The following is a 15,578-nucleotide window of genomic DNA, read 5'->3' on the forward strand; positions in this document are numbered from 1 at the left end:
AGTGCCATTACATATTGATTAAATAAATGAAATATAGTGTTATGATGAACGGAGTTCTAATGTGGTGTATAATATAGTATAATAATAAAATATATTAAAATTAAATTAAAAATACAAGTTAGGTATATTTCTAGTGTCTTAATAGACAACGAAATAATACGCATTTATAAGCTATATACAAAATATAATAATAACTAAAAAGATTAAGTTCTATATTATTGTCTTCCATGTAAAAGTGCCTTTATAATATGTAATAATTATAAAAAAACTCGAATTATAAAACTCGAATTGTATATTTTTGATGTTATAAACATTGTTTTAGAAATATTTTTCATGTTGAAACTGTTTTATATAGAAATATTTTGTAGACAATATTAAGCTTATGTTAATAAAACGAATAAATATAAATAATATTTTATTTCCAAAATAAATAACACTATTCCTAATTTATGACTAACTAATATCACAGTGGTTGTTAATATAATTGATTTTTACTCTAATAATAAAAAAAATCAAGCAAAATTATATGGATTGAAAAATATAACTAAATAATAAGAAAATATTCTCAAAAGTGCTTGAATTAAATATATTTTGATTTTGATAATTCTTGGTATAACCTCAATACACTATATCTAATATGTCCCATTAATACCAATCAATTGTCAACTTTCTTCTTTTCATTTCCCTTAGAAAAAAGTAATTCACTTAAAGCTTTAAAAAACACTCCAAGAATATCATCACTCTCCTGCACCGAAATACTTGGCACTATCTTTTGTTCCTCAACATGTTTATCAATTGAATGTATGCCATTCTCGAGAATATCATTGCAAATTTTATCAAATTCGATATGAAACTTTTGTTTATTAATAAGTGGTACAATTAGGTTGTATGTATTTATTTTATTATTGATAGACTTTGCCAGCAATTTATTACTTTCATATATTCTTTGCCATTTTGCGGTATCAACTTCATTTAGAGGGTATGGTCCTAAATACATTCTGTCCTTTTTTATTTCTTCTTTTAGTGCTTCAATGTCTTGTTCTATTTCCTTACTCATAGTTATCCATTCTGGTGTTATACCATTGTTAATTAAAACCTGTTAACAAAGGTATATAAGAGAATTTAAGTTTGGAAAATTATTGAATATAACTATAGAAAATATGTCTTAAAATAGTGTTAATGAACAATATTTATATTTAATGTTATATATGTATATATTTATGATTTTTAATTTTAAATAACTGAAAATAAATTATTTATAGTAATTACTTATAGGAAACCTGAGAATTTAGTTTCACACTTTTCTTGCTTTACATTACATTATTTAATATACATTTATACATTGCATGCACGTTAAGAGACAAGATTGCCCAATGGAGAGAACACACGTAAATCGTAACTGAAGGTATCACTAGCTGTCATTTATTTTATGTTTAGAATATATATCATGCTGGGCAGTGAAGGAAAATATTGTGACAAAATCTACATCTGACAAATATCCACTGCACCTACGTGTAATTTTAAGCCTCTTATCTTATATTATACATTATTTTACCTCATTAAGTTTATGGGTAGTAAAGTCAACATAGGGATTTCGATTTTGATCCTTCAAAGGTTTCCCTTTTCCGCTTAAATTCTCAAACTCCCCTTTAGACATTGACTCTTGTATAAGATCCTCTACAAGTCTATCAAACCCGTACTTGGTTTTAATATCATGCTTTTTCATAGATCCCTTCTTCATAAGGGTGTTTTCAGATGCTACTGCTTTAGCCATTCTGTGCTCCATGACATTGTTAGCAGCTCTTTGGGCTCTTACTTGAGTCCATTGCTTCTCTCTTTGGAAGGGTGTGCCGTGACCTACTCCTTCGAAGCTTAGATACTGACGGTGCTGTGGTGCTGTATGCTGGAAAAAAGTAGATTTTATTTCGCTTTTTATAAGTGTATTTACTTCATTAATTTGTTTCTCATTTCAAAAGTATTGTCTTTTAAAATATTTTTTATAACATTAGCTCATTGCAACAAATTATTAAAGTATCAATTTTAATTGTTATTAATTAGTTATTCATTTACACTACAAACTTATAATATGAGTTACTTTTTGGGAAGACTGAATTCTGAAACTAGTTACTAACAAACTTATCATACTACTGTATGATAAGTTGTTTTTTTTTTTATTAAAACATTAACACTAAAACAATACACGTACTCTGATATCGAAGACCATTTTTTCAATTTCTTCAGATTTTGCAGACCCTGTGTTGTGCTTTGAAAGAACTCTAAAAGCATTTTCTATTACAACAAACTTTTCAATATCTGCATCAGGCGAATTGGAGTCTGGGTGGTATTTTTTAGCAAGTTCGAAAAATGCTTGCTTGACTACATCATGACTAGAGTTTTGAGGAATATCTAATACTTTGTAGCTTTCCTGTTTACAAAAACACAAATCAAAAGCATTATTCTATTTGCCATTACACACTTTGGCTTTATCTATAAATGTTGTTTAGGGGGTGATAAGTTCATCAAAGCTGTGTTTTCTTTTTTTGCACGTCAAGTCAATAATGACAGAGAAAGACAACAGTCCTGTAACTAAACACCATTAAGTAAAGTTTATAAGTAAGACCTGAAAAGGAATCATATTTTTTATTACTAGTCAAAATATAAAAAGTACCTCATTATTTAAATAACCTTCTACATTAAGAGTTTTTGTATTAATACATTACTTTTTTTATCATATCTTACCTCGACCTTTTTTTGGGATTTAGTCTTTAAAGCTTTTATGTTTATACATAAGCGAGGCTGAAAACATATGGGTTTGGAACATATGATTGGGTATATAGATTTATTCATTTTAACAATATAACATACTTTCGTCGTGAGTAAATATTATGTTATTGCGCATCAAAAATAAAGATGAAGTTATTATTTCATAATCAATAAATCAAAAATTGAAAACAACGAATTTGACATTTCGTCATTGTTGATGTTCAATTCAATGAATGTTCAAAATTAAAACTTCAGTTATCAAACTTCAATGTGGTATTTTTGTAGCAATTTAAAAAACAAGGCAGATATTTTAAAATTAAAAAAAAGGGAAAATTTATACTTTAAATTCGTGATTTATTTATCATAAAAATTACTTGTTTTGCAAATAATTGTCACGTATGTAATCTGTGCCATAAGTGACAAATAGAACGGAATTACTGAACGTAGTAAAATATATATACATTAAATAAGTGTAAATAGGCGCCTACTAGACTACGAAAATTTTCGAATCTGAAATAACCAATTGATGTATTCATAAGCATCACTGGTCACTCGAGCACCAATCATCATAGAGTAAATTATTTACTTGCGTCGAATGAATGAAATGAAGCTAGTGTAAGAGGAACAGATTTAAAATTACCATTGATATACCATACCTGCCGGAATGTACCGTTTTGACTATTAAGAAATGAGAATTGAGAACTACCTATTGGTAGCTATTGACTAATGACTTACTTGATTTGACATTACTCAGAGAGTGGATCAAAAGGTGACATATTTGCGTATTACAATGAATTTGGGTACAGTGTCGTGCAAAAGAAAATAAAAAAATACTTTAAATATAAGATAAATTCATTGAGATCAGAAGATAAATGTGTGGATAAAATGCCTCTGACATCAGAAGAAATCGCAACTCGCTATCCAATTCATTGGCTTGTTTGGAACAATAAGCACCTAGAATTAACGGCAGCACTAAATAATAAAAAGGTAAGTGCTTTGTAAGTCGAGACTTAAATAACTCCTAAAAAATCTATTTAAAATGATATATTATTGAATATACATTTATTTCATGAGATCGCTGTAAATACATAATATGTAAAAGTTTATGAGTAGATAAAAAAAAATATATATAACAAGAAAATTGTAGTATCATAACGTTGCTATTGATGTAAACAAAATGTGTAGGCATGTTACATTAAAATAATCTTATTATTTGTGATGAAACCATAAGAGTGTACTTGATATGGATTAGAACTCCAAACATGCTGCCTAATATTGTATGGACGGAAAATCCTATTAAAGTCATGCTTACATATTTTTACTACATTGTGAAGATTACTGCTTTGCTAATCTGTAATTTACATATTGTATATCTTTGTTAATACATATTCTATATTACTATATAGAGGCTTAAAATTCAATTTTATCAACCTTATACAATAAATAATTTGGTGATCAATCCAGAAGATTAAATCCCGATTCCTTGGGCTATTTTGGTCTGTACTCCTAAACAAGCCATTCTTAATTGGAAGGGTAAATATTAGTATTAGTAATTCTTTAAAAACGGGCATTGCTATTATAAAAATAAATAGAGATTTCCACAAATCCAAAAAATATTTAAATTAATGAATACCAAATATTATTCAAAGGCTCAACCAATGATATCTATCTATTTTTCTTTACTCCTCCTGTGATTGGAAGGCTATGTATTTTTCATCTAATTACATGAATGAGCTTATTTTTAAAGTGATTTTTTAACTTGCTTTACAGTATTCACCAGAGGAATTAGAAAAACGTGACCCCCATGGCAGAACACCTCTGCTATTAGCCATCACATTAGGATACTTAGAGGTTGTACAAGCACTTATTGATGGAAATGCTGACGTGAACTGTGAAAAAGATGGATGGACAGGTAATCCTTTGGTTAACATTGAATAATTTTTTTTATATTGTTTGTTTAATCAATAATGTTTAAAAAAGCTTGTGAAGTTATGTTATTTTATTGTTTACCTTATTAACTGCTACTCTTAACAATAATTACTTTTAATAATCTTGAAAAAATTTGCGACGCTTTAAAGACTTATTTACTTGATGTTTTTGCAACCCATTAAAGACACTAATATTGATGATGTATCAAAATATTCATAATAATAGAAGCATTACATTGATAGATTGTCAAAAATTTAGTACCGGTTTGGAAAGAAATGCCTCAGAACTGAGAAGACTCAAATAAAGAAACTATGTAGTTACTTATAGATCATAATTTAGGTTATAAGATATTTTTATTCCAAATATGCCGCTGGTGCTGCGTGCAATTTACACTTAAACATTTGTCCAACATTCTCTGTAAGAACATGTTGGGATATTGAAAATATACACTCTTGTTTTTTTTTTACGTTTATTTAATGATGATAACTTTAGTGCCAAATAATTTATAAATATTAAAAATATTCTCGCATGTAAGTATGTTACTTACAGCAGGCTCTGCCCTGTCAATCAAATGTTGCTTTTTGAATATATAATTAAAACAACCCTGCTAATCCATACTCCAATTATGCGGACATCTAGTTGATCCGCATGGGATTAACAAAAACCTAATTAATATTTAGTAAACTTAAAATTATATTTATTAAAATATGTCTTGTTTTGTTAATTTATATATGGCTATATATAGATATTTAAATACTTGTAGTAATATATACAAGTACTAGTGCTTTGCCCGTGTTTTCACCCGCGTAGTTGCCGTCCCGGAATACGGGAACAAAATGTAGCCTATGTTACTCGTTGATAATGTAGCTTTCATTAGTGAAAAATAATTTGAAATCGGTTTATTGGTTTAGTCGTTTAAACAAACAAACAAAAAATAAACTCTCATTCGTATTTATAATATTAGTTAGGATTTTGATTATGAAATGATCTTACAGCGGTGCAAGAAGCTACAGCGACTGGTAATCCTGAGCTGCTATCCCTGGTGCTGTCACGCCGTGATTACCAAAGACATGTCGTCCGAGCAAGTGGGATTCCTGATTTACTGAATAAGCTTAGTTTAGCACCAGATTTCTACGTCGAGATGAAATGGGAGTTCACAAGCTGGGGTAATAATATTGTTTTGTTGCTTTGAACAATGCTTTTAAATTTGATTTTTTAATTTATTTATAGTAGGTACAAAAACAATACAAACAGCTAGATTACATTCCTAAGCATGTGTATATGGCTTGCTTAATACAATAATATTAATACATTCATCCATTTAAATTAATTGACTAAGAAAATAAATATTATATAAAAAATAAAACATTAAGAAAATCAAACTAATAATATGATTTGTCATGATAATTAGCTAAAAAGATCTAATAATTTTATTTTATAATTATATTAAATGTTTTTGATTGCTCCGTTGGTCTAGTGGCTAGATGTAAGGCCGCAGACTTGGAGGTCCTGAGTTCAAATCCCAGGTCGGGCCAATAAAAAAGTTATTGAGTTTTTCTGTCGAAAATTCTCAAAAGCAGCTCGGAGTCTAAAAGTTGGAAGTGTGCACACTCCCGTGCCTCAGAAAGCACGTAAAGCCGTTGGTCCTGCGCCTGAACTCTTCCCGGTCGTGTCGGATTGCCGTCCCATCGTATTATGCGAGTTAGCGAATAGCACCTGAGTTTGCGCGCACACTTGTGCACTATAAAATGTCCCGCGCCAACTGGCTGTTCTCTCTTGAGATCACGGCCACCGTGATGCCGAAATATTAAATGTTTTAACTTTTCATGATATTTCTCCTTTCAGTTCCCCTTGTATCCCGAATGTGTCCATTCGATACATACAAAGTGTATAAACGTGGAGCGAATGTCCGAGTGGACACAACACTGGTCGGCTTTGAAAATAATCGGTGGCAGAGAGGCGACAGGACATATATATTTAGAGGACAAGGTACGTCAATTGTATTGAATATTCCAATTTTTATATTAAAAGCCTTAGTCATGTTACAGTAACAGCCTGTTAATGTTGGGACATTGGCCTCCTCCTTGGAGGCCTTCCTCCTCTCCCTTTTGAGGAGAAGGTTTGGAGCTTATTCCATGTTATAATTAAAATATTTTAGGTTATATCTCCCACTGTAAATCATAAGCTTTCGGACTAGTGTGCCATAGATGTTAAAGTTACTTTACTTTTTTAGTAGTTTTTTTTTATTTGTTGTATAATATATATAATACAATAAAATATATAATATATATATATATATATATATATATATATATATATATATATATATATATATATATATATATATATATATATATTCTAGCAAGATTTTATAAAAAAAATAACAAAGTTTGTAGTTTAATCTGAATATAAAAGATAATTTATTATCAAATTTAGGCTCATTACACATTTGTTGATATAACTGTAGCACTGGGTTGTTGTGGGTTTGGCGCCCTTTTAGTTCGCCTTTGATCTCGGTGGCTGCTGATAAAGCCGGTATATACTGTTTAGGTCAGAACGCCAGCCTGGTGGAGTTGGACCACGAGGCGGGCACGTCATGGTGTGAGTTCCTGGAGTGTGGGGAACGAGAAAACCGCCCTTGGCCCTCCCCCCCTTCACACGTGATAGAGCAGCGTCTCAACGCGCCCATAAATATCAATTACCTCGACACTGATAAGATCAGCTTCGAGAGGTGAGGATTTAAAAAGTTTTTATTACTGGTGGTAGGTCTTTGTGCAAACTCGTCTGGGGAGGTACGGGTGGTACCGGTGCGGGTGGAATCGGCAACTGATGTGTCCGGTTAGGCCAAAATACACACGGATTGCCTCGCAAAAAGAAATTTTCGAATTTACCGTATATTAGTTATAACTCTAATATATATATAATTTCTTGAATATCTATCAAGAATTATGTATTTAATTCAAATTACACAGTACAAATGGGCACCTTAAAAATGTATACCGCCCCATTATTATAATTTCGCATAGAAAGGCATCAATCAAAATATTTCGTTTTGGATCTCCAGAAACAAAAGCGGCATATGGGGCTGGCGGCAGGACAAGACGGAGATGGTGAACGGGTACGAGTGCAAGGTGTTCGGCGCCAACAACGTGGAGCTGGTGTCCAAGTCGCGCTCCGAGCACCTCCCGCGCGGCGAGCGGCGCCCGCACGCGCCGCGCGCGCCGCTCGCCGGCCTGCTGGCGCTCGCCGACGCCGACGCCGACGCCGACGCCGACGCCGAGCCCGACCAGCTGCTCGTGCCCGACCGGGTGGGTGTGCTCGCAGCGGTAAGATCCTCCCCCGGGACTCCTCTGACAAAAGTGGGAAAAACATCTTCAAAGTGTTCCACACTTTAGAACCACTTGAGACATCTCGTTAAAAAAAGAATTTTGTAGATAAAATCTGAGCAGCCGATGTGTTGGTGATCATTCGCTCTGCATCAACGTAGTGAACTTCCACTTACAAGTATTTTAAAAAACTTTTTGCCTATATCAATGCTAAAGAAAATAATTTCACACAGTTTTCTCACTCCCTCCAGGAGGAGCCCCTGAAACGAAGCCGGTCACGGCAGGAGCTCCGACCGGCCGTGTCGTGGCAGGAGTACTTTTCAGGGGAGCCGCTAGACAGGGACATCGGCCGGGCGCGGGAGGTGTCCACGAAGGTGCAGAAATTCAAGGCGACATTGTGGCTGTGCGAAGACTATCCCTTGCAGGTTAAATATATTTCTTACTCCAAATTTGACTTTAATTCGACACGGTAATTGAAACCATTCTTTGATATAATATTTTGTTAATAACTTGACTACAGCGCTTCTTATCTGAGCATTATTCCACGTTTCGACAAAGCAAATATATTTTGTGAATATGACTTTAATTTATAAAGTGGTTTAAAGTTATATATTCATTTATGTACTATATAACGACATTATATATATATATATATATATTTCGAATTAATGCCTTTAATTTTAATATATTCTATTTATATTTTGCAGCTCCAGGAGCAGATAATGCCTATTCTAGACTTGATGGCCGCTATGTCGTCGCCTCATTTTGCAAAACTGAAAGATTTCGTTCAGATGCAATTGCCTTCCGGGTTCCCGGTGAAAATCGGTAATAAACACTCGCATATTATAATTTTTTGCTTAACCTGTGTATTTCTTTTCGTACATGGTCTCCATAATGAGCATTTATATAATTATAAAATAATGCAGAGATCCCGCTGTTCCACGTGCTGAACGCGCGCATCACGTTCGGCAACATCTTCGCGACGGAGGCGAGCGTGGCGCACGTGCAGAGCGTGCTGGCGGGCGCGCGGCTGGCGTGCGTGCTGGACGACGCGTGCTTCGCCGTGGGCCGCGCCTACCGCGACGCCGCCGCGCCCGACGAGCGCCTGCCCTGCGACGACGACGAGCTGCTGCACTTCGCCATCCAGCAGAGCCTCATGGAGGCCGGCACGCACGACGACCAGGTATCGCGCCGCTCCTGTTCGATATCACGCCACAATCTAAAAACACTCGTCGGTTAACTGTGCTCCGACGCTTGCGATAACCGGTGATCACGTACGCAATGAGCCCCCTGGGCCGCAGGTGGACGTGTGGGAGGCGCTGCGCGGCGCGCGCTGCACGTCGCCCGTGCCGCCGCGCGCGCACGCGCACGCGCTGCTCGCGCACGAGGACGCGCACCTGCAACGGTACGACCTCAGATTACACTTTTTGTACGACCTTATTTTAAAAACACGACTATCTAATTATAACTAATAAGTGTGCTGTCCGCTTTATGTCATAATCTCTAACGATGTTCCGTTTCATGTTCATTCTTTATATATTTTTGTTTATATATTTATTACAGATATCGACGATATTAGTTTAGCTAGGACGTGTAAAATGTGCACTTTTATTAGGCGTTTAATTGTATGTTATGCTAATTATGAACGTTGACTTTATTTATACTATTCATTTATCATTGATAATTGTGTGTCGCTAGCGCCCTCTGTCCGACTATTATTCTTCTCATATTAAACAATTCGAAAAATATATATATTCAAATATTCTAATTATTAAAATATTGTCAATACTTAAATCCAAAATCCTAAACCTTTTGCATCGCTAATATTAAAAGATCGTTCCCCGTGCACCCCGTCCCGCTCGCTAACTCTCGCTAGAGTAGTCGGCCAGTAACATAGCCAGTGTCGCAGAGCGATAGAGGCGTCGCTGGCGGATGCGCGGCCGGACGCGGATGAGCACGAGCACGAGCACGAGCACGAGCACGAGCACAGGCACGAGCCCGGGCCGGAGCGGGAGGACGAGTCCGACGACGAGCTGGACGCGGAGCTGCGCGCCGTGCTCGCCATGTCTCTGCGCGAGCACGCGGCGCGCGACCAGCAGCTGGCGGACGAGCAGAAGGCGCTCGACGAGGCGCTCAGGCTCTCGCTGCTGGATAAGTAACTTGGTGAGCATATGTTATAACATTTTCTTCTCATTGTATGAATGTGTAACGGAGGTTTGAACATCATGAGTGTTAGGTATTAAAGTGCATGGCTATGGAGTATGAGGAATATCTAAAACCTAGGTTGTACTAGCGTTACCACCTCTGTCACCAGTATGCAAGTCCATCTGGGTACCCACTATCACCCACTCATCTAATATCTTAGTTCCCAATATTGTTTGCAATTTGGCAACGTAAGCAATTGTTAATGTTTATTTGTCCTATTTCTTAAAAAAAAAAACATTATTTTAGTAATTAATTTAATTTCGTTTATTTTAATAATAATCTTCATCATTCTTATACAGCTAAGTTGACACCAATTAAAATACAAAAAATTAAAATAAAATAAATCAAAATTACAATGAAAATTTTGATGCATTTCCTTTTTTTTTTACAACAACAACATTATCTTTATTTATTTATTATTATAAGAATTGTTTAAAAATAAATATTAATTACATATTATCTATTCTCAGATCTCAAAACGGAAACGTCCACCAAAAGACTTAACGCCTAAGAGTTCGACTGACGACATTTCTTCATGCGACATTCGCTCTTATTCCAAAGACATAACGACTATGAATGCGACACGGCTGATGTTTGGTGCGTACTGTATATTTAGTGTTTTTATTGTTTTTTGATATACGATATTAATACTTAATGCATTGTATTAAAATACATTTTCTCAATATTCATTATATATACCTGTATACTACACAATTGCATATAAATAAATTAGAATACAAATGACGTATATAAAAATATTTTAAATTTTATGGCTTAAATTATGGAATCTAATCCTATTGTATTGTTTTATTTGTTTTTTAACACTGTAAAATATATAAAAGCGACATCAAGTTGGATAAAGTTTTAAGATCCTTTCGTATTATTTATTTGAAAATTTTTTTTTTTAAAGAAATATCAACATTTTATATGCAAACGTCCGATAGCAAAAGGTTTTTTTTTTTGACTTTTAAGCATTTAATTTAAATAAATAGATAAAGTATTTGTGTTATTTATGTAAGAAACTCTTCCGTAATAAATTAAATGATAAAATATATAATATGTATGTTTGATAAATACGTCCAAACTCGGAATCGAAGCTGCAATTATTTATATTTATAACCATTATATTATATGTCGCAGGTATATAGTCCAAAGCCGTGATATTACGATTTTATATTATAATTAAATGGTTGATTGTCAATCGACATACGACTTAATGTCACGGGGACACCATAGTGATATTGTAAGGCAATTATATTTTGACAATTTCACTGGATAAGATTATGAGGCCGTCTCTGGTTGGTCCGTTTTCAATGTCAAATTTGCAATCATAGAGTTATAAGTAAATAGATCTAACGTAACCTTTTTTGTAGAAAAAAAAACCTAACCTAACGTCATTCCGGTTTTTTTGTTTTATTATAAAAAAATTAACAAAGCACCATTTAAACATTAATTCACGATCCATATTTTACTATATTGTTTTTAAAAATGGAGCATGGAAAAGAATTGACCAATCAGAACGCGGCACTTCGCTCACTGCCAACTTCACTCATAATACCTAGATTAATAATAATGTCACTATAGTGTTCCGTGACATAACAATGTCACTAAAACCAGGCTGTTAAATTGCATGAAAGTCGATTGACAGACAACCGTTCAATTATATCACTAGTGAAATTGTAATATCACGGCTTTGACAATATACGTGCGCTATATATAACTTTAAAGTATACAAAATAAGTACATATATATAAAAACGTTAGTATTGAGAATTAACTGCCCCAATTTTCCATTATGTACAAAAACTCGGTTCTCGTGATTATCTGTTGTCATTTCTAAATGTTGGATTATTTATTTAATTTATTAAATAAATCGAAATGTTTCTTCAAATTGTTTGTTTCTTAAATTATAATCTAATCTATAAACTGTTTCTATAAAATAAAATTTCGTTGATTTTAAAATATTATGTATGTTATAAAAAGAAAATTATTATAATACCCCAAAATACATATGAGGGTTCGGTGACCTGGTTTACTCGAGGTCGAGCGAAAATTTGCAATATCAAAACAGAAGTAATTTTAAGACATTTATTGTGTATTATTTATTATACACGTAAACTAAATCTGTATAAGAAATTCAGTGTGGTTTATTTTTAATCCCAGACCAATTCCAGTTCAATCTTTCAACTCTCATTTTTGACACTTTCAATTGTGTTTTGTCAGTTATATTAATATGAAATAGTTTTATTCAAAATTCATATAAAGTCTATTTAGTAGCTAATTAACGTTAAAATTAACAAATGGTAGCATTTGGATTCTGACTATAAGAACCGCCATGAAACTCAACAGTTCCCGTTTTTAACAGTCTATGTTAGGACCAGCATTACTAAACTTCATTTTGTAATTCAGATGTTTAAAGGGACAATGTCAATTTTGTTTATCAGTTTTATCAAATGAATAACTTTGATACAAATCCTTTGTGTGATTTAATCAAATACAATATTGTGTAAACTGATCTCCCGTTTATGAAAATTTCTTATTTATTAACTTGAAATATACTTAGAAACTGTAAATCATAGTGTATACAAATTTAATGTTGTAAATTTAACTTATTAATAATTATTTATTTCTATATAATTTTATTTTAATTTTGTATGTAATAATAATGAACTATTGTTACAAACTTAAACATTTTTCCATATAAATGAACTAATTGTTAACTAAAATTAATATCTAAATTAAACATATTTAAAGTACTCTATGTAACCTTTACTAAAAAATAAACTTTAACAACTATATCACATTTCTACAATAATAATAGTTAGAAATATATTACATGAATAAGTTATTTTTACAGAAAAATATTAAAATGTCTTTTTCCCTGTTCGGTAATTCCTTATATATATAGTATAGGTTATATAAATATTATGTACATTTCCTATGTAAATAACATATTGTTATGAGAGACGTGAGACGCTATAGGTTTTGTTTAGCGGGTGATTAGTAAAACTATGTTGTCCTCTTCTTTCTTATTTCAAATCAATAATGACAGAAAGAGAGAGATCAGTTAATCAACACCTATTAAATAATTTGTTAATATGTCTCCTATTTTCTATTAGATTTTGTTAAAAAAGAACCTTATAAATAGAAAACTTATAATATACTTGCTATATATGTACATTAAAATAAGTTAATATGTTGAATGTTTATAAGAAATTTGTAATTAGTATATAGTATTATATAACATTGACTTATATGGTCTAACGTCTCTCAATATGGCATTGTGTGTGTTATATCTTAAATGTTATTCTATGGGCACGTTTTCACTGAAGCGTTACTTGCGTATTTTAGCGTTAAACCATCTTGTATTAAGTAAATCTAATGATGTACAACTGCCTAACTAGAATTTGTCTATCGAGGATTTTTATGCTCTTACAAGTATAATGTAAATTTGTTACAATTGATTCAGCCATTATCATTAATATGGTTATTATCATTTGTTCTTAGTAAAATCGTAAATACTTTTATTTTTCAATAACAAATATCTTTACAATCTCGATTTGATGAATTTTGATTGTGTCGTATTAGGAATGTCTCTCGGTAGTGTTATCGTGGTTAAATAATATCAATTTGTAGTGAAATAAGTAGCGACAAGTGTAAACGTGTCATCCCGGTGCTCAATGTATGTGGCGCCATTCCTCAACTGTGATTATGCTAGTATTCCGTAGCCTTGTAATCCCGTTTCAACTCTGACGTGACCTTGCTACACTGCCATCTGTCTTAATATGCATGCATGTTTCGTACAGCGCCATCTATTGATAAAAGTTTGTATTACATATTCGCGTGTCATTTGTTTTCGTAGTAGTCGCTAGACGGCGCTTAGTGTATGCAAATTATGTGTTTAGTTTTTGTAACTACAAAATATAGTCAATTTATTTGTATGTTACTGTCTGACTCATGGTGTGTTCTTAATTATGTATTAATGTAGTAACAGTAGGTACTAAAGATATAATTATTGAATGAGCATTTCGCGCTGTATTGTCGAAGAGTAGAAGAAAAATAATGTTGTTCACGTCAGATTTAAACAAGGGTTTGGCGCGTATTTATTCTAAACAAATGTTTTTCTCTCCAAATAGTAATGTAATACCCTGTGGAATTGTGTAACGAAATATATTTCTGTATATGGACTTTTCTTTGTTGTTTTATTTCCCTTGTAACGAGTAGAAAGACTTACTAAATGAGGTAAAATTATATAGATTTCTATTTATGTAGGAAACATTTATGTTGTCCTGTATACCTTAGAGATTGCTCTTTAGAAATTTACAAGTTAATATTTGTACATTTTTAACATTTAAACTTTAGGTGCTTTACGAGTCTTTTCTGACGTTTTCAGTTGGTCATGATTAGTGGATACATGATGCACGGCAGTATAGATTAAAAAAGTATCAAAATTAAGCTTAACTTTAAATTATACCAAGTTGATATAATGATAGAGTTATTAATTATCTTATTGGTTAGAGCGAGGCACTTCAAAGAGGGCTACGTCGCACATTCGATCACGGATCTGACAGGACCGCGTTCTCGCAGCGGACGGACTGACTAGTTCGATATTTTCATTCCTTTTTGTTTATTAACATATGTATAACAACGATCGACATAGATGTGTAAATAAAATAGTGTTTATTAATTTATTCAATAAAAGCGTATTATATAGTACAGCCTCAATAAAACTTCTTTTTCCAAATGCACATTTATTTTCATTTTTTTTTAATACCATCAAAGGTGACACATTGTACGTCATGATATTATATATCCTTGCTTAATTTTATTCAATTTCCAGTTTGTTTCTTCTGTATCATCTTTGGCACACTGATTGTTCATATCTCGCTTCATTATGTAATAAAAATATTGTTTACGTGCAAAACATATAAAATTGTATCCTTAATAAGTATGAGTCTAGTTTGAGTTGATGCAAACTATTACAAATCTTTATATATTGTATTGATAGCAAAAAAAAATGAGCATATAAACAAAGCTACAATATTTTGTCTATGACGATGACCAACTATTGTCTTTGAACTAATTAAAATAAGTGGTTCATTTAGTATTTTATTTTAATAAGTACTTTTGTTCAATATGGATGGTTGATCTAGATAGTTTAAATTTCTGTTGTTTAATTCTAACGTTTCATAATTATAGTATAAGCGTGTGCTGTTTTAATTGGCAGAACCTCCAGAAAACTATCGTATTTCTGTTTTCAAACATTTTACTATATAAGATTTGGAAATATCATATCTTAGCAAGAATCTCAATAGGTAATTGATTCAAATTTAATTCATATATAAAAAAAACTGAC

The 15,578-nt window shown here is 32.6% G+C and overlaps 3 protein-coding genes across 5 annotated transcripts in view; 1 reads left to right on the top strand and 2 right to left on the bottom strand.

Moving 5' to 3' along the window:
* The window catches only part of LOC126773847 (UDP-xylose and UDP-N-acetylglucosamine transporter), a 276,550-nt gene that overhangs the window by 152,178 nt on the left and 108,794 nt on the right, over positions 1-15,578 (bottom strand). The gene's annotated exons all lie outside the window — the stretch shown is intronic.
* Positions 403-2,977, bottom strand: LOC126773838 (dnaJ homolog subfamily C member 28). The gene is made up of 4 exons (XM_050495045.1): positions 2,740-2,977; positions 2,207-2,425; positions 1,556-1,903; positions 403-1,096 (listed from the first exon to the last, which is right to left on the bottom strand). The coding sequence occupies exons 1-4, from the start codon at positions 2,845-2,847 to the stop codon at positions 656-658; spliced, it is 1,116 nt and encodes a 371-aa protein (XP_050351002.1). The 5' UTR covers positions 2,848-2,977; the 3' UTR covers positions 403-655.
* On the top strand, positions 3,283-14,414 carry LOC126773788 (ankyrin repeat domain-containing protein 13D). Of its 3 annotated transcripts, XM_050494943.1 has the most exons (12): positions 3,283-3,750; positions 4,534-4,675; positions 5,688-5,858; positions 6,538-6,681; positions 7,243-7,423; positions 7,757-8,000; positions 8,270-8,443; positions 8,726-8,843; positions 8,945-9,201; positions 9,320-9,423; positions 9,928-10,181; positions 10,694-14,414. In XM_050494943.1, the coding sequence occupies exons 1-11, from the start codon at positions 3,649-3,651 to the stop codon at positions 10,175-10,177; spliced, it is 1,887 nt and encodes a 628-aa protein (XP_050350900.1). In that variant the 5' UTR covers positions 3,283-3,648; the 3' UTR covers positions 10,178-10,181; positions 10,694-14,414. The 3 variants fall into 3 exon arrangements, with proteins under 3 accessions (XP_050350900.1, XP_050350901.1, XP_050350903.1); XM_050494944.1 differs by lacking the exon at positions 10,694-14,414 and having other exon boundaries at positions 9,582-10,013; XM_050494946.1 differs by lacking the exons at positions 9,320-9,423; positions 10,694-14,414 and having other exon boundaries at positions 3,284-3,750; positions 9,928-10,085.

Source organism: Nymphalis io, chromosome 15 (assembly GCF_905147045.1).
Source record: "Nymphalis io chromosome 15, ilAglIoxx1.1, whole genome shotgun sequence".
Lineage (NCBI taxonomy): Eukaryota > Metazoa > Arthropoda > Insecta > Lepidoptera > Nymphalidae > Nymphalis > Nymphalis io.

What these genes read in the sequence shown, in the direction of transcription:
- LOC126773788 (XM_050494943.1), top strand. Translation starts at nt 3,649, where the DNA reads ATGCCTCTGACATCAGAAGAAATCGCAACTCGCTATCCAATTCATTGG. An exon ending in ATATATATTTAGAGGACAAG is followed by an intron (nt 6,682 to 7,242) that starts GTACGTCAATTG and finishes TATACTGTTTAG; the next exon opens with GTCAGAACGCCAGCCTGGTG. An exon ending in CGGGTTCCCGGTGAAAATCG is followed by an intron (nt 8,844 to 8,944) that starts GTAATAAACACT and finishes AAAATAATGCAG; the next exon opens with AGATCCCGCTGTTCCACGTG.
- LOC126773838 (XM_050495045.1), bottom strand. Translation starts at nt 2,847, where the DNA reads ATGAATAAATCTATATACCCAATCATATGTTCCAAACCCATATGTTTT. An exon ending in AAATGGTCTTCGATATCAGA is followed by an intron (nt 1,904 to 2,206) that starts GTACGTGTATTG and finishes ACTTTTTTCCAG; the next exon opens with CATACAGCACCACAGCACCG. An exon ending in CTACCCATAAACTTAATGAG is followed by an intron (nt 1,097 to 1,555) that starts GTAAAATAATGT and finishes CTTTGTTAACAG; the next exon opens with GTTTTAATTAACAATGGTAT.